This window comes from Penicillium argentinense (genome assembly GCF_028826775.1).
Source record: "Penicillium argentinense strain IBT 30761 chromosome Unknown utg000003l_segment0_segment0, whole genome shotgun sequence".
Classification (NCBI taxonomy): Eukaryota; Fungi; Ascomycota; class Eurotiomycetes; order Eurotiales; family Aspergillaceae; genus Penicillium; species Penicillium argentinense.
Genome location: NW_026622662.1, coordinates 1,529,787 through 1,552,638, shown reverse-complemented (window position 1 = coordinate 1,552,638; position 22,852 = coordinate 1,529,787). Strand labels below are relative to the sequence as shown.

The window sequence follows — 22,852 nt, the reverse complement described above, 5'->3', positions numbered from 1 at the left end:
AACGGCAGTCAAATCCCACATATTATCTGACCGACCCCATCAATTTCTACCCAAAAAGGAACGAAATGTTCGATCCGAACCCTATACCAATCTTAAAGAGCACTCTACAAGTCATTGGAAATTCCGCACTCTCGGCTGTTCCTCGTGCGGGGTCTCCAATCTTGGAATGAAAACCCAACGCCATGGCGTCAAGTATATCCGCAAACCCGACCAAGGTTACCACAAAGTTTACGCAAGGTTAGGCTCTAATCGGTTAGAACTAAAGTAAGCCGAATAGAACAAAACAATGTATCGCCTCGTATCAATCGTCATCTACTAAAACAAGCCTCAGATCCACAAATACCGGAAAACCCCCGGCTCCACAACACATGTGGAGAAGGAACAATCGAGTGAGGGGTTGTGACGAAACTAGTGAACAGGCGAGGCACAAGTGCCTAGTTAACACCACAGTGCAGGCCTGAGGTATACCTGCTCACGCTGTACCCGAGTATTGTTTGACATCATTAGCAGCCGTGGAGGCAGATGTCGCCCACAAAGAGCATCGTCGTCACCGGTAGGACCAGCTGCCACCAACGGGTGTTTATCGAACGATCGCTAACTAGGTTTAGGAGGTGCGTCCGGCATAGGTCTAGGCATAACGAGACATTTCATCTCCCAGTCAGATACGCACATCACAATCCTAGACATCAACCCAGCAACCGGGAAGCATACGCTGGAGCAACTTCGTGCCGAGTTTCCGTCGGCAGGAATATCGTTTGAAGAGTGTGATGTTTCGTCTTGGGAGAGCCAGGCTGCTGTATTCAAGAAGATTCACAGTGAGAAAGGACGGATTGATATTGTCTTTGCTAATGCTGGTATTACCGAGAAAGGGAGTCTGTTGCCGGTGAAGGACGACAGTGAGGAGCCTTCTAAGCCGAATCTTGCGACCCTGAATGTGAATTTTGTGGGTTGCGTATACAGTGAGTTGTCGTACTTCCGATTAAGGGCATAGTCCGTCGTTGAGTGGTTGCTAACGTACCGTGCAGCTGTACAACTCGCAATCCACTATATTGCGAAAAACACAACCACCAAATCATCCAAGGGCCTTATTGTCTGCACAGCATCGAATGCGGGGCTATACCCCTTCCCCATGGCACCGATGTATTCAGCCACGAAGCACGGGGTAGTAGGGCTTGTGCGATCACTTTCACGCACTCTGGCCGTGGAGAGGATCCGAATCAATGCATTGGCTCCTGCTGTTATTGGTGAGTTGCGACTGAGCGAGATGTTGTGTTGTTTTCAAATTACTTACAATCATCAGAAACGAACATTGCGCCAAGTTCCGACTTATTCAAGTCGATGGTCCTCACGCCCATGTCAACCGCGACACGGGCTGTTGCGCAGTTAGTTGAGGATGAGTCGTTGACTGGTCAGATTGCGGAGTTGCATGGTGAACAAGTTACCTTCTCTGAGCCGCCGGCCTATGTGGATGAGGATACTGGTAAGAATATTGAGAATTTTTGGAGTTTGGGGTATGCCTAGTGAGGCTGCGTGACATAAAGCAGAGTGGGATGATGATACACTACGCACCAGTGCCTTTGCTTGGAGATAGTTGTTTATTGAATAGGTCTGGCAGCCTGGTCTGCTCATATTTGTGTACAGTCCCAGGGAATATAACACAGGTGATAGAAACAGAAATTATCGAAACACACCAGGATATCAATACCGTAACGCCAACCGTTGACCAACCAGCCAACTCCGTTGAGAACACCAAATTGTAAAAAATAACCACCACCTTTAAGGCAGAGAGGACATATTTGCTCTAGTCCTGTTCATCCTTTAACAGAACCTTTAACTTCTCCAGCTTATCTTCACAATGGACCTCCATTTGCATGATGACATCAACAGCATCTTTATTCGTGATGAGAAGCTGCGACACAAGCCAGAAATTGTATCCATTCTTGTAGAAGCCCATAGAGGCCCACTCATCGTTTGAAACTTTGTTGCGCAGCGCGATCCAGTGTTCGCGCCATCGGTGGAGAGCCGTGCGGATTGAGGAGAGGAGCGAGTCTTCAGGAATCACACTCTTGCTTGCGTTGCCGTCGACTGTGTCTTCCAAAGGCCGCATGAGGAATCCTTGTTGTTTGAGGAGCCCGACTAGCGTCATGTGGGAATTTATAAAGGTAAATAAAACTGAATGCGGTGTTAGCTGGGTCGTGGTGACATGAAAGGGTAGCATGTACCATGTATAAGTATGAACATATCCAGGACAGTCAGGTCCATGTTGCCAACTGCGGGGGAGTGGGCCACTGAGTCTCGGGAGGTTGGCTCGAAAAGACCTTGGAAAGCCGCGTATAAGGTGATGTCGCGAGTGAACCTGAAGTTCGGCTGTGAAAAAGGATGCTTGGCTTTGAAAAGTGACTCTTCGCATGGCAGCTCACATTCCATTTCGGAATGGGTGAGGCGGCAGGGGTAGTTTTGATAGAAAAGAAAGGCGCAATCTAACAGGGATATAACCCCAATGGTCCTATTCAATGTTAGATTTGTCAAAACCAGGAGCGGAAAGTCAAAGCACATACCGAATGCGACACTCAGTCTGTATCCAGAGACGTTCTTGCATTTGCTCCTGGGGTTGATGTCGGCACTTCACAAGCTCAAGCCGTCGCGCGACTTTAACGACCTCACTGAACCGATTCTCCATGGCGCGGTTTCGAGACGCGCGACTTCCCGACCAGTACTGGGTAATGGTCATGATAAAACCAGCAAGCAGATTTTGGAACCTGACCCATTCATTCTCATCGTCGTCCGAGGACTTATTCCCAGAGAAGACACTTGCGACTTCGTTCTCAGCCGAGAACACACGACTAGAGAAGACGAAGAGCTCGGCAAAGTCGATTACTCGCTTTGCAATATATGCCTCTCGCTGGTCAGTGCTGTACATGGCTCCCATGAAAGTCACTGAAGTAAGAAGGGGCAAGGAAACCGTCTCTGGGTCAAATGACGGAACATGAATCATAGCGCAGTTCGTTTGCCAATATTTGAAGTATAGCGATATGAACTTGCGTATGCGTGCTGTGGTCAGCAGGAAGCTAAGGTTCGAAGATATCTCCTCCTGAGCTTTGGCATCCAGTGCTACCGTCCACGCCCTCGCCAAAATGGACTGAATCAAAGCCATTGCAAAGGGTCGTTCCGGCTCAAAGATCGGCGTGTCTGGATGGAGCGCAAGACTAGGGTCTTGCCTAGGCGCTGGAGTTTGAAGCCCGATTTGACTGGCATATGGATCGCCCACGGATTTGTTCCCATCGCCGAATGGCCCATTGAAAAAGTCGAGGAATGTATCCTGGAAAAATTGCAGTGACGCAGGGTCTCCGCCCATCATGGGCTGGCTATACTGTGGTCGACTCCCTTGCACATTGTAAGGCAACACCCCCCCTGGTGCCGGGGGAAATTCATTTTGGTTGTGGAAGACCATGCCGCGAGCGCGTTCGCCGTTCGGAGGGAGATGGAATTGTTCCGTGAAGCTGTCGGTACCGCCGTTTAGGAGGAACTTGATCGATCCGCGATCCGAAGTCTGTTCGTAGATTTCCTGTTTGGCGGATGGAGATCCCAAACTCGAAGACCCATCCGTCATTGTAAGTGCCGGTGGCTGCGCCATGTCGTCGAGGTCCGGATTGGAAGGTTGGCCTAATCGCTCATTGTTGCAGTCGAGGCTTCTCTTGACACATGAGCCACAGGGACTTGCGCCGTCACAGCGGAGTTTCATCGAGGTGCACTGAAAGAAGTCGCCGATTAGTCCCAGACCTGATCGCTAGAGCTGTAGTGAGCTCACTGATTGACAAGCATGTCGCCTCCGGCCTCTTTGGCCAGTCTCGGGGATTTTGCGATCCCCGCGCTGCGCGCAATCGGTATAGTGGTCGCGTAGGTTGTCGCTGGTGGGTGTTAGCTTGCAGTCCTGGAGATATTATCCGTCGACCGGGATGAGGCACACGTACCATCGCGCAAAGGCCTCGTTGCAGAAGATGCACGAATACGGCTTCTGGCCGGAATCTGTGCCATGTTAGCTCCCTGCCGGACTGGCGATAAGGACGCGGTCACATACGGCGCAGATGGTGTCGCTTGAGGTGATCAATGCGCGTGAAGCCCCGCTGACAGACCGTGCAGCGGAAGTGCTTGTCGGCGGGCTTCATGTTGGTCCATCGGGGAGGAGGAGATCTGGGGTAAGAAACGATCCTCAGCGTCGAGGGGGCAAAGGGCAGGTGCGCGAACTGGTATTACGCCATCGCGGCCGCCCGCAAGTACCGGTGGGTCTCCACGCCGACATCGCACGCGCTGAGGAAACGGCAGTACTTGTAAAATTACGGAAAGCGTATCGTGTGGTACGGCGATGATATCACGATCTCGACAGCCGGACTTGGTCCGATCTGCATTCTAACACTATGCCAGCCATACGAACTTGGCCTTGTGGGAGCTCAGACTGAAGCTACAGACTCGGAACTGAACAGCGCCAGCAGTAAATACGCATGGAATGAATAAAGAGGTTCGTTGTGTCATTCGCACACCTCCGCAAACCCCAGATTTGAGACTCAAATCGAGTTGGGGGCGGGGAAATCCACCTGGTCGTCATCTAGATAGTCGACATTGATCCTTCCATACTTCTCGTTCTCCGTCCATCCATCCCCGATCCACCCGAACGGGTTATCATCAAGATACTCATACTCAAAGTCCTCCCATCGAGGCCGTTCAAACACTTTCATCGCATGCAGAGACGATCCTAGGTTCGAGTCAACCAGACGGAATTATTAATGAGGAGTGTAAGGGAACCTACCAGGCCACAGAGCAATAATTCGGCCCCCCTCAGTACCACCCTTATACCAACTACGACACTTACCCCCAAACACAGTCCGCTTAAAATACTCATCGCAATACCCCGTAAAGCGACGAACAGCGTCACGTCGTGGGACCATAGCTCGAATATTGTCTCGCTGCATCTTAGCCACACACTGTGTGAAATAGTCAACCTCCTTCTCAATGAGCAAAAGAAGATTTCCTTCCCCAAGACTCGCATTCGGACCTAGCGAGATGAAATAGTTCGGGAATCCATCTGTCGCAATTGAGATGTATGTCTCGGGCGTTTCTTTCCATCGTTCGGATAGCAGCACTCCGTTGCGACCCTTGATGGGGAATCGAGGAGTGCAGGTCGTGTCGAACCCGGTTGCGCAAACGATCGCGTCGACGGGTCGGTGTTGACCGTCTGCTGTGATGATGCCTTCTTCGTCAATTTTGATGATCTCGGACTTGATGACGTCCACCTTTTCATCGGTCAACGCCTCGAGGTAGCCGGGCCCTGGAGTCAGGCGTCTGCAGGCAGGTGGGAATGATGGAATGAGTTCGTCTATGAGCTCTGGTTTCTTTGCTAGTCGTCTCTTCATGTTCTCCACGAAGACGTCATGTGCTCCGAGCTGCATGGGTGTTCCTGTGAGGGTTGCCTCATGAATGGACTGTAGCTCTAACTCCACGCCTGAATAAGATGTTAGAAAATCTTTCACATGGAAGTGATCGGCTGATCGCACCTTTTCGGAATGTCTGATATGCGTCATGATCATTCTTGAACTCCTCAATATCCGCGGCCGAGAAAGCGACTATGTTCAGATTAGCTTGACACCAAATACCGAATTGGCAAACCTACAGTTGTCCTCCCCATTGCCATGCTTCTCAATATGATCTCGCGCAAAAGTAGGTGATACCCAAGTGCGGGTCCGAACGTAATGGTCAATGCGCGACACCTTTGGCAGCAGCCCTGGAACAATCTGAATACCACTTGAGCCATTTCCTATGACCGCGACACGTTTTTCCTACCCGATAAATTAGCAGAGTGGCAGATCATGGAAAGGAAGGATGCCCATACCGAGTAATCATACTGCTCGTCCCAACGCGCGCTGTGAAGCAACTTCCCCTTGAAGTCATGCAAACCAGGAATATTGGGCCACTTCCAATTATTTAGAGAGCCAGTCCCCTGGATGACAATATCGCCTGCATCGGCATATGTCGAGCCATTGCTCAAATCGTCGATCTGAGGCGAATTTGTGAGACTTATATCCGATGCCATCAAGTTGTAAACACACCTGAAGTTGCCATTTGGAACTTTTTTCATTCCATGTAGCCGACGTCACCAGCTGTCTTAATTTGATAGACTCCATGCAGCCGTATTTATCCACGACATGTTTCCAGTACTGGTGGATCTCTGGCGCGCTGGCGTAGAATGCAGACCACTCCTTGTTTGGTTCAAAGGAAGCTTGGTAGGTATGCGCGGGGATGTCTGTACAGCAGCTTAATTAGTCAGATGCTCAATATCACAACTTGGGTCAAAGTCCTTCAAACCGCAAGCACAGCCTGGATATCTATTCTCCAACCAGGTACCCCCAATATCTTCATTTTTGTCATAAATGCAGATATTAATGTTCGGAATGCGCTGTCTGAACCGAATGCAGGAAAGGATTCCAGAAATACCGGCTCCGATAACAATAAGTCTCAGCGGACGAGCCTCATCGATAGACCGCTCTGCAATACTCTGTTTCAGGGGTTCAGCGGAGCTATGCACCGTTTCGGACGAAGCAGGGACGGGATCAGAGCTGCCACCGAAAATGCGAGAGATGCGTCTCATTTTGAAATTGATAGATATTTAAGATGAATAGAAGCAAAAAGACACCCAAGACCGAGGCTGGCCCGTTTATAAGGTCATACGAGCCCGCGGCCGACTTCCGGACACCAGGAAATCCACAGAGCTCCATCAGCAAGTACCATAACACATCTGCTGGATCAAATGGGTTGATGTGCATCGGATATTCCAGAAAGGCGAATAACCAGTCAATCAAGACCACAATCGTACTCCACAAAAGCGGCGTAAGACCCTTTCGCAAGAAGCTGCTGGAAATCCCCCATTTCAGGATCCACATCTATCCGGATCTAGGGTCATTGGATGAACCTAAACCCATGATCATCGCTAACGTTCAGACATAGATCCGTAACTTAGCGACGGACCGATGCTGACTGGCTGACCGGAAATACCCCATTGCCAGGAACCCCACACGGCGCAATGCGGGGGGTTCTTGGTTTGGCCGTATTTATCTACGCCTTTCGGCTGGAATTGAAACTGGGTGGTTTGAAATTGATATGGCGGTGGCTTGCATTGGTCTCGGGGGTTTGAGGAGCATGGGTTGCGGAGTGGATGTGCCAAGTTAGCTGTAGACTAGCGTAATCCAGATCTCTCTATTAGAATTCGAGGTTGCATCTCGTTTTCCAGTGATGAGGATAGCTAAAAAGCAAAAAAATGCAATAGCAAAGCCACATAATCCAAGGCGTAATTACGAAATGTTCAAGGGAGAGACGATGAATGCCTCCCAGTGTGGCATCGTAACTTTGCGATGCAGCGACTCAAAGGTAACTTTCATTCCCTCCCTCGATTACTGTCCGAGTTTGTAGTAGTGAGCAATTGGGCGCGTCGGCATCGGAGGCTGCCCTCTGCCGTGTTTGCGGAAACGAGTGGGTTGCGCATTGCCGAAGGCCAGTTTGATACGAGGCTCGTGTTGGTGCGGAATTATACCTAAAACCGAGGCCAACGTAGTTAGTTATGCCCCACCGCCGATTACGTCAAACATGCCGTGGGTAACTAGTGAAGAGGGGAACGCTCGATGGCAGCACGCGCTGAGACGTGCGGGTCGATTCAGCAGAAAAACCACCACAAAACACACGCGTGGCAATCAGGAAATAGCGAGAATCCCAAATGTAGGGGTTAGGTCGGGGAGGTGTAAGAAGGTGCATTCTAGAACTAGCTATCCGGCCACCGTATACTGCCGGCTATGTCACATAGTCTGGATGGCACCCATGTAGTAGGGGGAGGGGGTCGTCTCCCCACTACACTAGTTAACTATTTGTCAGGGCGCGAATGATGGGAGCGCAAATAACTGAGGGCAAATTGACTGCGCAAATTCATCAACAATGGATTCTCATTCGTGTCATTAATTATTACATCAAAACGCAAACATTAGGAATACCGAGTCTAGCAATGATTCGTGACCTTGCACCAGGCAACGCAGACAGCGACGATGATAGCAATGATGAGGACTGGACGATGTTAGCCCATGACCTGTACAGGTGAAAGGCGCAGTTAGCACTCACCCACAACAAGCAGAATCCACCACTTCCACTTTTTCGCAGCTCGTGCGCTCCGGATAGCCAAAGACAACTTCTCATTTGCATTAGCTAGATTATCCTCCGCAGACTTTGCATTTTCATCAATCGTCTTGACCTGGTACTCGTGTTTTTCGACCAGCTCCGCAACTTCCTGGAACAACTCGCTCAGAGCTGTGAGGTCCTGTTCGATCTTGCGAATGGCCGCCGATCGCTGCTGGACCGCGTTGCGTGCATCGGTGGCCTGTTGAGACCGTACGCCTTGGACCTATACAATTAGCATCCGAGCCAAGCCTAACAAGCACAAGCAACTGTGAGAAATACCATGAAAATCTGCTCCCCACCCGCAATTACATTCTCCACACCAGCATCAATCTCCTCGGGCGTAGCTTCCGGTCTGGAGATCTCATATCTCCTCCTAACCTGCGAGCGCAACTTTTTCTCAAAATCGAGCTGCTCTTTGCGGTACTCGTTCATCTGCACCTTGACATTCTGGCTGATGATGTTGATTTGTTCTTGCACGCGCGGATCGCTGCTGTTGGGTATTGCTTTGAGCTCGGCAATAAGTCCACGGATCTGCTTGAATGATTCTGAGATGTCGCTATCGAGAGTGCTCATTCGCTGGTTGGCTATGAAATCCTCGGTTGAGGTTGTGGCGTCTAGGACTGCTTGTTGTGCTGGTCGGAGGTAGTCCTGGTTTTGCTTGATTATTGTCAGTTCGTCGTTGATCAGCCGTCGCTTTTCGAACACTGCTTGGAAGGTCGCGCGGTCTTCGAGTTCTGTCAGGGTAATGGTTAGCTAAAAATTTCATGCGTGCGCTGTGGTCAGGGTAGTTGTGTACCGTATCCGTCGATCGTAGGACCGGACTCGAGGTCCCGGGTGTAGGCGTAGTTGCTCATTTTGTCTCTGGCTTTCTTTAGGGTGTGCAGGGTCCTCGTTCCCAAGTCTGGAATGTCGAATGTGATGCGATGGTGCCGTGCCTTTCTTGTATTCGTGATCCGCGCTAGTGCCCCGAGGCGTTCGTAGTTCGTGGTTCAGATTCTCCAGGCAGAGAAATACCTGAGCCGCACCAAATGAGGATGCCTGAAATTTCGAAGAGTCCAAAAAGATTTTGAATCTTTTCAGGACTCCCCAGGCAGTCATAAGGCCGACCACGGTTTTCTGCATCGTACATGGGGGCGGGGCGTCATTGGCGCGGTGATCCTTCGCCCCCCGGCCGTTGCCTGAAGCTTTCCCAAAATAGGTTCGGACTGCGATGGCTGAGCCGCAGCTGAACCAGGCTGAGCCTCGCACTTCAGTGCTGACGTCGAATAATATTCAACGGGGAGCCCATTCGCTTGGGATTACTAATAATGAATCTAAATGCTACCTGCATTGGGCAATGCTAATGGTTTTGGGGCGGCTGCGACCATGGAGGACAGTGCTTAGCTGGCCACGCGCGACGTGATTGAAAGATAAGAAGATCAAATCAAGGAGATCAGATTCTCTAATGTCTTAGCACTCGAGGATGGCATTGCTTCTCTGGTACGTAGGAGTAACGTGACCATGCCAACATGGCACGTTTCAATATTCCGGGGGAAGCTTTGAGCTTATCGCCCCCAATCCAATGGGAATCCCCGGTCTCGATGCCCATTGCTCCTTCTTCCTTAATTCCACCCTTCACCTATGTCCGCAATCCCTTGGACAATAACATCGTCCTCACATTCATGTTGCATATTTCCGACCGCAATGCGGGGGTCTATAGCCGCCCTCGTATATCCGAGCTGGCTACTCGCTACTCCCCGGCCATGACTGTTGATTACCAGAATCTCACCAATCCACATCTCCCCTCCAGTCCACCGATCGCCCACAATTCTCGCGCCTCCCACTGGTCCTCGAAGCCAACTGATCCACCTGCCCCAACGCCGTGACGAACAACATCGCATCGCACATCGAAGAGATTCCCCGCTATCCAGAATTCCGCTCAATGACCGAGGCAGCGCAAACATAGATATAAATCTCCCCGCAATTGAGTCGCAAGACCACGGACTCTAGTAAATACCCAAAGCACCCAGCTCGCAAGGCGTGTGCACACTCCCATGCCCGTCTTCACCGAGTACGCGGCCGCGTCGCGCGAGCTGCGCGTCCTCCCTTCCTTTGCGCCTCCTCTCCCGCGACTCTCCTCACCCCCTGACCGTAATACGGATGTCGAGAAATATGAGGTCGTGATTGTCGGCGCGGGACCGGCTGGTCTCATGCTGAACCTGTTGTTGGCGCGGTATGGGTTAAGCGACGAGTCATTGCTCTGCGTCGATGCGAAGCAGACCACGTTGAAGTCTGGACAGGCAGATGGGCTTCAACCGCGGACGCTCGAGACGCTCAAATCGCTGGGTCTCGCAGACGAGATTCTGGCCGAGGGGTGTCAAATGTGGCAGGTATATTTCGCCGAAATATTGTACCTTCTGGCAGTTAGTCTAACACGAACAGGTCGCATTTTGGAACCCCTCAATCGATAAGAATAAGATTATCGAGCGCACATCAATAATCCCCGACGTCGCGGTCCCCGCGCGCTATCCCCATGAAGTCACCATCCACCAAGGCCGAATTGAACGAATCCTCGAGACCGATCTACATCGATATTCGCAACGGGGCGTGCAGCGAAACACAAAGCTCATCGACGTGAAAATCGACGAAGAAGACGATGCAGAGTTCCCAGTTATCGCAACAATCGAAACAGATGGCCAACAACGGACCGTCCACTCAAAATACCTAGTCGGCGCAGACGGCGCGCATTCCGTCGTGCGACGCAGCATGGGCCTGAAACTGGAAGGCGAGTCACTCGATCATGTATGGGGCGTCGTCGACTTGGTTGTCGATACAGATTTCCCCGACATTAGACGCCGGTGTGCGATTCATTCGCCTGCTGGTTCGGTCATGGTTATTCCGCGCGAGAGGATCGCGACAGGGGATTATCTCACCCGGTTGTATGTGCAGGTGCCTGGGGACGTGAAGCCTGATGGTGATCAGCAGCCTGTCAATGGTGCTAATACACCACCGGTTGATGCTCGGGCTAGACGGAGTCAGGTTACGGAGCAGACGATCTTTGAGAATGCCGCTGCCGCTTTTAAGCCGTATTATATCCGGCCGAAGAAGGATGGTGCGGTCGATTGGTGGGCTGCGTATCAGATTGGGCAGCGGGTCACAGATAATTTTTCGGTCAAGGATTCGCAAGGCGTGAATCGAGTTTTCATTGCTGGTGATGGTATGTCCTATGCCACCTGTCCTTACGTGTTGAAGCTTGCTAACTGCCACTTTCCAGCTTGTCATACCCACAGCCCAAAGGTAAACGCATACCCTAAAAGATGATCTCAGCAATTACTGATCTATATTAGGCCGGCCAAGGAATGAACGTCTCAATGATGGACTCCTATAACCTCGCCTGGAAACTAGCCTACTCAATCCACGGCCTAACTCCACACGCAGCCAGTGCAAAGGCAGACCCCATCCTAGACACATACCACACAGAACGACACACAATCGCCGAGAAACTCATCGCGTTCGATCGCGACTTCTCTTCAATGTTCTCCGGCAAAATCGGCGCCTCGGAAGACGGCGTCGGCGGACTCACACACGAGGAATTCCTGGAGGTGTTTAGCCGAGGAAATGGCTTCACCAGCGGTTGTGGAATTGAATATCCAGAGAACATGGCCGTGACTCGAGCGCTGGATGGGAAGAAGAACCCAATTGCCGGCGAGGATTACCTGTCTGGTATTCTCCGTCCTGGACGCCGATTACTTAATGTTCGCGCTGTACGGCATGCGGATGGGTATCGGCGCGACTTGCAAGATGGTAAGATCATGCCTATTGGGTTGCGATTTGATTCACTGACGATGATTAGATTTTGCGTCGACGGGTCGCTTCCGTATCCTCTGTCTCACGTCCTCGGATTTACTCAGCCACCAAGGTATCTCAGCGAAGACACTTGCTGCCCTTGGAAATGTCATCTCGCGCTTCCCCAAGTCAGTACTTGGGCAGGTAGTTATTCATCCACGTCTTGAGAAGGAAATTATGTGGAATGATATACCCAGCGAGGTGAAGAGGTACTCTGAGATGTCTTTCTATAGTGGATATGAGCTCGATGATGTCTATGGTGTCTACGGTGTTGATCCTGCTGAGGGGGTGTTGGCTATCGTACGTCCGGATGGCTACATTGGAATTGTTGCGGGCTTAGGCGATGTTCAGCGTGTGGAGGCTTACTTACAGTCTCTAATTCGCACGGTCTAAACTTCTCTGATCGCTGCGAGATTCGAAAGTCTTACAATATACACTAAATGAATGAGATCATGATATGGCATGCAGTTTCCGACTCCTGTATTCATTCTTTGCTCCATACAGAGGATTTTGGAGTTCCGGTACGTCCACGGCGAGCGACGGAGTAAAGTGCCACAATTCATCGAATTTGCTGGCGCCCGGCGATGGCTCTCTCGGCTATTTCCAAACGCCGAGTTGTCCAGGACCCATTGCATGCATATCCCTAAAGCATCTGATGTCCCTCTTTGTGATCATGGATGTTCTCTATTTCATGTTCCCACGTCTACGCACGAATAACCGCTACGACTGAAATTGATCCAACAGATGTGGTAACCATCACCAAGATCCCGATACCCACTTTGCTTGCGGTTTCGCGAAGACTTTCGGTCAGATGATTCTTTTCCAATCCTCTCGGGGCTAAGGTGCAGTGCGCCACTCTCGGTAGATTTACTTATCTGCGATATGGGATCCGAACAAATAGTCTTCCTCTAGTCGGCGGTGCCGTCCTCGGTGACCGGTTCACAGCGAAGGAAAGAGCTAAAATACTCACAATGTAGGGGTTAGCCCCCTTATTCGGACCAGCTGTCGGCCCTATAGCAGGGGCATTCATCGCAGGAAAAACAACATGGAGATGGGTCTTCTACGCAAACACAATCGCAGCAGGCGCGATATCAAATTTGGGATGTTGGTTCCTAGCAGAAACATATGCACCGATAGTCCTTAGCACGCGAACAAAGCGCTTTAAACAAGAAACCGGTCACACGGGTTTTATAATCGACGGTGAATGCCAACATAAGAAGATCGGTGATGTCTTCCTCAGAACAGCCCTGATCCGTCCCTACCGTCTCCTTGGAACACAACCAATTATCCAAATCCTATCAATATACATGGCGTTCGTCTACAGGTTCATCTACTTTACCCTCGCAACTTCCCCACCCTCTGGACAAGTCTTGAGTACTACAACGAATCGCCCAGCATCGACGGACTAAACTACTTCTCCATTGGTCTGGGCTCCTTTATTCGGCGCACAAGGCTGCACCCAACTACTCGGCATAATCTACCATCGCCTAACAACAAGGAATAATGGCGCAGCCGCTCCAGAACTCCTAATCACACTCATGTCCATAGCGGCATTCTGCAATCCAGCGGGTCTATTCATCTACGGCTGGACCGCAGAACACCACACCCACTGGATCGCCCCCAACATTGGGATATTCATTTTCTCTATCGGGAAAATCATCGCGTTCCAGTGTATCCAGAGCCTGCATCGTCAATGCGTACACGCGATACGCATCCAGCGCATTAGCTGCTGCGACGTGTCTGCGCGCGATTGTCGGATTTACGTTCCCTCTTTCCGCTCCGTATATTTTTCGAGCGCTGCGGTATGGATGAGGTAATAATGTTCTTGCTTTTGCGTTTGTGTTTATTGGGATTTCGGCACCGGTTTTGCTTTGGCTTTTTGGCGCGAGGTTGAGGAAAGCTAGTCCTTTTGCGGCGGGCGGATGATCCTGCAGAGTTGAAATGGCGAATTGGGCGAGGCTGAGATGCTCTCAAGGATTACGCATTTAGGTAGGGATCGTCACCGGTGCTCGGTGTTGTCCCGCTGGGGCGAGATTGGATTATCACACTGGTGCAGCAGGAACGGCAGATAATTTTTTAAAGGATGCTAAAGTAGCTTTATGATTAACTAGTAAAAATGGTTTTCGTCGAATTTTTTTTTTGCTTCATCCCTAGAAAAGGTTTTGGCAAACATTCCTCCGCAATAGATTAGTCCATAACTTCCATATAGAGGCATATATACTAATTCATTCCAAGCACAGCCGCACGAACATGACAAAGTCAGTGCCAACGCTGAATTCACGTCTATTTGCCGGTAGTGATATAGTGTCAAGATCTCGCAATATGTGTAATGACAAGGCATATGTGCAACATCAACACGATCCATCGCCTTTCTTCCTCGTTTCAATTCCAATCAAGTCAACGATCGCCTCCTCAAAATGATGCCCCATAGTATAATGATCTTCATTAAGCTCATGAAATACGGGTTTCGGAAGGCGCTCGGCCATATAGCGTACCATACCAATGGGCGCATTTGTATCCTTGGTTCCATGCCAAATCCGAATCCCTTTATAGGGGACGTCCTGGAACTCGAACCCCCAATCCTGAGACAATAACCGCGCCTCCTGGACCGCGGCAGCAGAGCCTTGTGCAAAAGCCTCAAATGAAGTGGCCATCATCCGTTTCCTCGCCTCTTCTGTCGACAACTCTTCTTGTACATCCTGCTCATCTCCCTTCTCCTTCTCCATCTTCATCCCCTCAATCCATGCATCCAACCATCTGGATACAGGAGCTGACTCTCCAATCCACTTTATCACACCAAGTAGAGGATTAAGAGCCATTTCCAGGGCTGTTGGGCAATTGGTCGCCGCGCGGGAAAGCAGCTTCCTGCTAACGGTCACATTCTCAATCCCAGCAGTCCAGGGCGGCGAACCCGCGATCACAGCTACGGCAGACATCATTTGTGGAGGTAAGAGATGCGCACAAGCTACCGCGTACGGTCCACCGCCAGAACAACCCATGACGGCGAATCGCGATAGACCCAGATGCGAGACGAGAGCTTGGACGTCGGCTGGCCAGTCAAGGAGCCGACGGTTTGGCTGGTAGCTCGATAGTCCGAAGCCTGGTCTATCTGGGACTATAAGGCGGAAGCCGTGCTTCTGCGGCCATTTACCGAAGCCCCAGCCTTCTAGGCGTGAGGATGGGTAGCCGTGGAAGTAGATGAGGGGGTAGTCGGTGCTGTTGCCGTATTCTGCGTATCCGAGGGTACGGCCATCACTTAGGTTGAGTTCCTGGTGAAAGCGCGTTGTTTCTGAGAGGACCGGTGATGAAGACCTGCTTGAGGTAGTTGATACCCGAAGGTGTGGCTTCGGTATAGCGCGTGTTGCCATTGTGAAGTTGGCAATGATTGAGTAGGCGAGATAGTCGTGGTCAGAATACTCGTATCAGCAAATAAATCTGAACTTTTCCAGCTTTCGAAGGAGTGCTCTGGCATTCATATTTAAGTTATCTCGCTGAGGGCGTGTGTATACCAGAACTGTTTGCGAGGCAGGCTCGTGTTCGTAAGATACGAACACGATCGCGATCCGATCCAGCCAATGGCGATCAACCTTTCCACATAATAGTTGCCCCGCTCACTATGAAATGAGCTCTTCTCACCGTCACGGTCGTTACTCAAACCAACTCCTGGACCCGAAAGATCATTCGTTGTGTCGACTCATCTGCAACAGTACCGAGATCTCGATTCGAAATTTCGTTCACCAACGAGATACCGAAATCCTGAGCCCACCACACATCTTGTCCGAGCCTCTCAACAAGAACGCCCCAAACCATCAATATCAACAGCGACGTATGATCTTTTGCTTTAATGGTCTGAACATATTCTTCACCAGCCATATTCAGCCATCCCAGTGCATACCCTCGATAGACTGGTCCGACACATCGTTGAAAGCACTCTTGGAGCAAAGACAGAGCCTTCTTGCACGACTCCCAGAAAGCGATTTGTTGCATGCGTCGCTCCTCTAACTCTTGAGAACTCTCGACGATCCTCCTATCATTCAATTGGCCGAGTTCAGTTATGAGCTTCGTGATAGATGGGTCAACAGCCACCTGGGGAAGGTCGTGAAACGGCGTCAGCTTTTGCACGTATTCACTGTCGGTAATCTGGTCCCCGTCACCTTCTGCAACTTGCACAGCGCCACGAACAAGTTCGAAATGGGCAATAGCTGTTGACAATATACTGTCCTGTTCATCGCATGAAGTATACTGACGAAATCGCGCTGATGCAAAAGCGAGGACCATTAACATCAGCGAAAAGCACAGAGTAGCCTTGCGGTCATAGCATTGACGAGAAACAAGTTGCGTGCGGAAATTGGCTAGTGCAAGGACTTGGTATTCAATTGCCGAATGGATATAGTGATCATAGTTTGAATCCTTGCGGTCATGGTTCATGAGTACACTGGCACTTTCAAAGGCTGACAAGGCCAACAGTCCATTCAAAAGGAAGTCGTATTCGAGTGCGAGAGCTGGCACTGTGAGCTGCCAAAGTGCCTCATCGCCAGAGCCCGGGGTACAGCAGCATTTGTAGGTAGTGGTAGACCACCGATGCATGAGCTGGAGCTCCAGGTGACGAGTTTTGGCAGGGAAGAACGGGCAGGCTGCTTCGGCATCAACTCTTGATTCTGTTGTTCGGTCCGCTTCCAGTGTCTCGTGGCCTGATAGGGACGATGGGCGGATGGGAAGGATAGCATATTGGCAGGCTGCACCCCGAGTCTCGCAGCGCTTGCACGGAGGACCCGCTTCGTCACATTTGACGCGCCGGCGTTTGCAGGTGAGGCAGCCGGTGTGGGACTTCTGATGGGAGCGACGAGGGGGCATGGTGGATGCGAGTATCCAGATTGGTACAGATTATTCTGACATATCCACTTGATTCGGAAACTAAATGTCTCAAGAGCCTTGAGGCTTGCGCTCGTCCCCATATGGTATTCTGTCTGCACGTGTGAGGAAGTAGAGTTTACACAGGGGCTTGACTTGGCTCTAGACCACGTGACCCCATGGTTATCTGGACTGGACAGTTTGTTTTGTCGACCAGAGCAGCACATCCCTCACTACAATAAGTACGTAGGTAGAACCTTGGGAAAGCAAGAAAGAGATAGATGAAAAAAATTAACTACCATTTTAGGATGGACAGCGATTCAATAGGAGCTGTCCAGTCCGACAGAACATATGGCAAGCCAGTTACCAGCAGCATAACGTGGGGGACCGACATATGGACAACCCACCCAACCGCAGTTTAGAAAGAGGAGGTACTTTGGGCCGCTTTTACTTGGAATTTGGTACTACAAATTAAGGGGATGATTCTTCAGAGAAGCCGCTATAGAGTATGTATTCTTTAAGGACATGGAATGAGTATTTGAGTCGGAAGTAGTGTGTTGAAGTTGACACCGCGCAATATATTATGGGGTTGTTTTGCAGGTTGAGGTCCCACGCACCCAGATATCCACTTTCTTGAGGTGCGCGTTCCTGCACTAACCTTTTCACTTTTATTCCATATTTTGTGTTTCAATTTCCATACTTCCTGCGAGCTTCGAGTAATTCATGCCATCTTCTCAGTTCTGATTTTTCGCGTAGAAAACTTCTCGATACAGCTGATTACTAGCAGAAGCTCGGGTCTATTCCAACCCGTAATCCCGTTATGACGTGTAATTTCCAACATGCTTAAGTTCACCATCATACAAGATAACTGAAGAACTGCCACAGCGGAGACATAAATAGCCCCCACTACTCAGCCTTGAGGCGCAAGTCTCGCGACTGCCGATCTGTCAGCGCTACCCAAAACACAGTCGGGGGGATGTTAGACCGCGGGTCACGTGAACTCGCGGGTGCTGCCATTCTCGTGCGCCCAGACTTGTGGGGCTTTTCGTCGGCCAATCATGCCCCCAGCAGGATCGTGTGTATGGCTTCGTGCTGGGGCTCAGGCTGCACCGCTGATTTCAGGGTCTGGTCCTTGGTGGCTATTAAAAAAGGGCTTTGTTCATGAAAGAATTTGCATATTGACTCTTCCGACCCAGAAATACCGCAATTCGACAAAATCTGTCACATTGCGAACTTCCGCCAACGGAAAACAAGCTCGATATATCTTGCCAAGGTCACCGACACAACTACATTGAACATTATCCAGGATGGCTGGGGACGGCAACTTTACATATCGCGACGGAATTGCCGTGGCACAAATAGTCAGCTTCTCAGTACCTCTACTATATGCCCTATATTTCCGATGGATGCGCCAAATAGGCTGGTTCTGCATCGGTGTTTTCACTCTCCTCCGAATCATCGGCGCCAGCTGCAAACTCGCAACCATCAGCAACGACCTACAAGGGCTCTGGGCGACAATTTTCGTCTGCGAGTCTCTCGGAATGATCCTGATAATATTCCTCCTGCTTGAACTTCTCGAAAGAATGTGCGTGGATTACAAGCAAACCATCGCATCGATACCATGCTAACAAGCCTCTCGACAGAAACAAAGTCATCAACGTCGCCGGAAAATGGATCTTCTGGGCTCCCTCATTAATCACCTGGATCGACATCGGCATTTCAATTGGAGGATGGGTCTCCATCATGGATGTTGAAAATCCCTTGCTCCCAACAAAATGGAGCCAAGCCAGTATGGGCTTGCTAGCGCTTATCTACGCGTATCTGATTGGCGTCTTTGTTCTATTCTGGCTTCGTCGGCATGAGTACTTTGAAGAGGAAAGGTGGGCGTTGAACGCAGTCGCTGTCTGCCTTCCACTACTGGCCATTCGGGTCATATACTCTCTAATTTTCATCGGGTCAAGTGATATGACGTTCAATGCGATCAAGGGAAATCCGACTGCCTACCTGATTATGACGATGTTGCCCGAAGTGGCGATAATTTGTGTCTGCACATATGTTATTGCGACTAGGATATCGCGTTTGGAAGGTGATATACGTCCAGCGTCACGGAAATCGGCGGACGAAGAGTTTCGGCAGGGGCTTTCTAATCGATGATTTATTTTACTTTTGTGGAAGATATGCATCTTTTGAATTTCAATATAGCGATTGAGCAATTGAAAAATGATTAGACATCAAAGTATGTTCACGAAAATCACCTAAGCTGGACTTTCCGCCCATCGACACTCGTGGTAATTATCAAGGGGGCGAGAACATGAATCTGGGCAATGCTGGGAGAAGAGATGGCCCATACTTCACCATCGCCCACCCAGTCGCCCCCAACAAAGACACAGTAAGGAGAACACACCTAAACATGGCCGCTTTGACCCTCGGCTGCAAGAATTCCTGAAGCAATGCCGCGAATTTCTCAGGAAAATGACGGTCGGGGTAGTCTTCCTTGGGAACTGGGAGACCGAGGAAAGGACAAATAGTGTCCCAATCAATCCCATCCTCATCCTCCAACTTGATCAGAAGGAGTCGGTCATCTGGGATGGTCGCCTTTGCCTTTTTGATGCTGCAAGATTAGTAGGTTAGCTAAAGCCCTTCATGCTCGCAGATGATGGAGATCTTACTACTCAGAATAATATTCGCAGAGCATTTCTTCATTTTCGGCATCGCCAGGCTTCGTATTGCTCGACAACGCCCGGTATACCAACACATTCACGTCGAAAAAGTGATAAAGGTCGGCGTGGAAGTACTTCAAAATACTCACAGGGAAGGTGGTAGCTAAAGCGGCCACCTTGGCCGCGGTATTGTTGAATGACAGAGCCCAGTTTTTCGGGTTTCTTTCAGTGAGAATGAACTTGACTTCGGGATCATCAATATAGGATTGAATGACATCCATGCCGAGATAACTGGGTACTTCAATGATACACTGTGATAAATTAGATCGGTGTCGCACATTGGAATTGGCTAAGAAGTGATTAACGCACATCATAATCTGCCAACCACTTCTCACAATCGGGCTTCCTCAACCTCTTTACTCCAGAAAGCCAGTTATACTGCGCTATTATGGCCTCTCTGAAGATCTTGATGTGTGTCGAGCCTTGGACACAGACACATTCGTATAGATGGTAAGGGCGATAGCCCAGGATTTTCATTGCTGCATAAAGCCCTAGCGTGCCAGACCTTGGAATGACCACTATTAGATTACAAGCATATTTTTGGCGGTATAAGGTGTCTTACCGACTTGGGCTCGCGACAATCACTTTCTTCCGCCGAATCTCCTTGGGCTCTGGGAGTCGATCGACTTCTCGTGACATTTTGACTCCTTGAAAGCCAGCATCAGTCTTTAGGTTGTTGCTGGTACACGTAAAGAACATCTGCCTTTTAAAGCGACTTCGTATTCGTTGCTCGGGCCCTGGGGCGCCTGACTGGCCCCCACTGGGGGTTCAGCTGGGTGAGCGTTGCAAGGGCGGAGGAAGCTAGTCAGCAGTAACGCTCAGCAATTGGGCTAGTTTATTGCTATTGACTTGGCGGATGTGTGAAGCTCATCGGAGGACGTGGATCGAAAACTATGCTTCCCCAATCGCTGTCATATCTCTAAGTTCTGACAGGGTGATTAAGGCTGAATGAACACCCTGCTGAACTGGAAGTTAAACCGCGAAGGTTTCCTTAAGCGGAGCTAGTCGCAAATAGGGGTCTCCCGGTATTGGGTCGATAGTTGGAAGACTAGGGGCTCGAAACATAATGTGACAGTTCAGTCGATAAGAAGACAATGGACTCAAGCATCAAGAATTGCATTCTATTCGTTTCCTTATTCATTTCCATTTTCTTTCTTCTTCACGGAGTTGCGGCATCTTCAAGGATCGGCAGTAATTCGATCTGATATTTCCCAGCCAAACAATATACGGTGCAGGCTTGAAAATATCATCCAAATCCTCAAGTGTTACAGCGTCTCAGGTAGGAAGAAAAGTGTACCCATTGTATTCATTGCACAAAGACCCTATGTCCAGTCAGTATTGCCAATTGTTGGAGAGATTATTTGGATCTAACCTGCGAAGAAGAAATTGGGCTTATATCAAATAGTCGCGAACAACAACGGTGTAGACTTTGAAGCACAGATTGTACAAGAACGTAAAGCTGACAGAGATCGCAGAACCCTAGGTCGCAAATTCGTCGGTAAAATCTCCATAGGAGTCCACCAGCCGCATGGCCCCACGTTGCGTCATGTGTGCGCTAGAACGAGAAGCTATAGGCCACCGTGCTTAAGCTGTCGCCCGCAGGGAAGTATTCCAGAAAAAATCCAGTGATGATCCAGAGCGTTGTCATGATGAAGAGTCCTGTGATTAGGGTTGGTCGTCTTCCGTAGCGGTCGAGAGTGTAAAGAGCAAATAGGAAGACGAGCGTTCCTGAAAAGCGTTAGTCAATTCAATCTACTTGCTGTGATGAAGAGGTGCGCTGTGTACGCAATGTAGAGTTGCCGGCATTCAACGGAATCTTGTAGTGATAGTTTCCAACGCCAGCGCTCTGGAAGATTGTCGGGGCATGTAAAAAGCGCTAGGAAGGCTCGGATATAGAACGGGGGGTAGAATCTAACGTAATGGAATTGATACTAGTCAACTGCTGCACTGCTGGCAGATAGAGTGCCAATGTGAATCGTCTGAGATTAGGACCCGGCTTGACCAGCTCCATCCAGCCCCTATTGGGGCCTTCTGCTCTTCGTGGTGGATTGCTTCCTCGATTTGCGCATGCCCAGTAATGATGAATGGGTCCCCTTTATTTCTAATTGCTAGAGTTTCATCACTTAGTCATTCGTGTCTTGTTGATCTTCGATTGATATGCCCGCATATCATGAAGCTTAGCAAGTGCTGCAATCGACTCGTCACTCAGACCTCACAAGCTAAGGCACCTAGGCGAGCTGAGCAGAACGAAGACAGCCGCAAGAAGAACAATTGACCCAATATACGGATATGCGAAGATCAGGCGCCAAGAAGTATCACCAGCGATATAGCTGAAAGCAAAGGGTATCTACGCAATAAACGAGAATCTAAGATCCTCCATAACATTGGGAAGTCAGGTATTATTATCTCGTTGGGCCGTGGTGATATCTTAGACAGATAGCGAGGCGTGTTGTTAGCAAGCGCCCCACAGCCGATACCCGATACCAAGCGACCGACGTATAGCATAGGGACATTGAGCCGCGACGACTAGAGTGACTCCGACGGTGAGGATAATGACGCCCAGTCACCCGAATCGGCCAGCGGATTGACCGGCAAAAAATTCTCTCACGAGACCACCGATGATGAATAGGATGACGATATTGCCTTGGGTTTGTGGGTCGGAATTGTTCTACGCGGCTGTTAGCAATTGATCTCACATATCTCTGGGATGGCTGGCTATTCACGAAGTAATTTGAGAATTGGCGCAGTGGGAATGAGTTCGCAACGACGGATTGGTCGAAGCTGGGAAGAATTAGTATTCGAGGGTTGCACAGAATGGTCTCTCAATGCCAACCCAATGAAGGTACCACCCGCAGCCGCCAATAAGGTGTAGTTAGAACTTGGCGTATAACTTGAAATATCCCGATCTGCAACGCCACCCATCACGTTGGGGCATCTTTGACTCAGTCACGATGCTGCAGATCTCCGAAAATGCAGCAATGTTCATATTTCCCGTCATGGTCTCTTATAACCACATCCATTATAACGACAAAAGTCAATCGCGGCTTATGTGGAGTCTCTTCCATTCCAGGAACCCAAACGGCAATTCTGGGTAAATTCCTCGTTGAGGAGGCTCTTTAGTGTTAAGCAATGGATCTGATGCGCAACGCGCGCCAATTGCAAACGGTGGTTTCCCTTTAAAGTGGGTGTCGGTAATCCAGCGACAGCCGGGGTGTCGCCGTGCGGGGGTGGATCCGCGCCTCCGC

General features: G+C 50.0%; 10 protein-coding genes across 10 annotated transcripts; 4 read left to right on the top strand and 6 right to left on the bottom strand.

Moving 5' to 3' along the window:
* Positions 1-522: 522 nt before the first annotated feature.
* N7532_002685 (putative short chain dehydrogenase/reductase) lies at positions 523-1,591 on the top strand (the record flags this gene model as incomplete). The annotated part of the gene is made up of 5 exons (XM_056615179.1): positions 523-553; positions 609-959; positions 1,026-1,244; positions 1,301-1,480; positions 1,545-1,591. 5 exons carry the CDS (start codon positions 523-525, stop codon positions 1,589-1,591), a joined length of 828 nt encoding a protein of 275 aa, XP_056478151.1.
* Positions 1,592-1,801: 210 nt separating this feature from the next.
* N7532_002684 (uncharacterized protein) lies at positions 1,802-4,166 on the bottom strand (the record flags this gene model as incomplete). The annotated part of the gene is made up of 6 exons (XM_056615178.1): positions 1,802-2,172; positions 2,223-2,506; positions 2,559-3,751; positions 3,809-3,908; positions 3,972-4,026; positions 4,079-4,166. The coding sequence occupies 6 exons, from the start codon at positions 4,164-4,166 to the stop codon at positions 1,802-1,804; spliced, it is 2,091 nt and encodes a 696-aa protein (XP_056478150.1).
* Positions 4,167-4,562: 396 nt separating this feature from the next.
* Positions 4,563-6,640, bottom strand: N7532_002683 (flavin-containing monooxygenase; the record flags this gene model as incomplete). Its single annotated transcript, XM_056615177.1, has 7 exons — positions 4,563-4,750; positions 4,805-5,497; positions 5,550-5,618; positions 5,666-5,831; positions 5,885-6,049; positions 6,102-6,295; positions 6,397-6,640. 7 exons carry the CDS (start codon positions 6,638-6,640, stop codon positions 4,563-4,565), a joined length of 1,719 nt encoding a protein of 572 aa, XP_056478149.1.
* A 1,395-nt stretch (positions 6,641-8,035) lies between these two features.
* Positions 8,036-9,065, bottom strand: N7532_002682 (SNARE domain protein; the record flags this gene model as incomplete). Its single annotated transcript, XM_056615176.1, has 4 exons — positions 8,036-8,100; positions 8,155-8,434; positions 8,491-8,945; positions 9,008-9,065. The coding sequence occupies 4 exons, from the start codon at positions 9,063-9,065 to the stop codon at positions 8,036-8,038; spliced, it is 858 nt and encodes a 285-aa protein (XP_056478148.1).
* A 654-nt stretch (positions 9,066-9,719) lies between these two features.
* Positions 9,720-10,076, top strand: N7532_002681 (uncharacterized protein; the record flags this gene model as incomplete). Its single annotated transcript, XM_056615175.1, has 1 exon — positions 9,720-10,076. The coding sequence occupies one exon, from the start codon at positions 9,720-9,722 to the stop codon at positions 10,074-10,076; it is 357 nt and encodes a 118-aa protein (XP_056478147.1).
* Positions 10,077-10,244: 168 nt separating this feature from the next.
* N7532_002680 (putative phenol monooxygenase) lies at positions 10,245-12,429 on the top strand (the record flags this gene model as incomplete). Its single annotated transcript, XM_056615174.1, has 5 exons — positions 10,245-10,580; positions 10,633-11,407; positions 11,465-11,487; positions 11,538-11,994; positions 12,044-12,429. 5 exons carry the CDS (start codon positions 10,245-10,247, stop codon positions 12,427-12,429), a joined length of 1,977 nt encoding a protein of 658 aa, XP_056478146.1.
* A 1,958-nt stretch (positions 12,430-14,387) lies between these two features.
* N7532_002679 (alpha/beta hydrolase) lies at positions 14,388-15,404 on the bottom strand (the record flags this gene model as incomplete). Its single annotated transcript, XM_056615173.1, has 1 exon — positions 14,388-15,404. The coding sequence occupies one exon, from the start codon at positions 15,402-15,404 to the stop codon at positions 14,388-14,390; it is 1,017 nt and encodes a 338-aa protein (XP_056478145.1).
* Positions 15,405-15,687: 283 nt separating this feature from the next.
* On the bottom strand, positions 15,688-16,890 carry N7532_002678 (Zn(II)2Cys6 transcription factor domain-containing protein; the record flags this gene model as incomplete). Its single annotated transcript, XM_056615172.1, has 1 exon — positions 15,688-16,890. One exon carries the CDS (start codon positions 16,888-16,890, stop codon positions 15,688-15,690), a length of 1,203 nt encoding a protein of 400 aa, XP_056478144.1.
* Positions 16,891-18,194: 1,304 nt separating this feature from the next.
* On the top strand, positions 18,195-19,041 carry N7532_002677 (uncharacterized protein; the record flags this gene model as incomplete). The annotated part of the gene is made up of 2 exons (XM_056615171.1): positions 18,195-18,472; positions 18,531-19,041. 2 exons carry the CDS (start codon positions 18,195-18,197, stop codon positions 19,039-19,041), a joined length of 789 nt encoding a protein of 262 aa, XP_056478143.1.
* A 141-nt stretch (positions 19,042-19,182) lies between these two features.
* On the bottom strand, positions 19,183-20,246 carry N7532_002676 (sulfotransferase family protein; the record flags this gene model as incomplete). Its single annotated transcript, XM_056615170.1, has 4 exons — positions 19,183-19,498; positions 19,557-19,858; positions 19,917-20,112; positions 20,170-20,246. 4 exons carry the CDS (start codon positions 20,244-20,246, stop codon positions 19,183-19,185), a joined length of 891 nt encoding a protein of 296 aa, XP_056478142.1.
* Between the last annotated feature and the right edge of the window lie 2,606 nt (positions 20,247-22,852).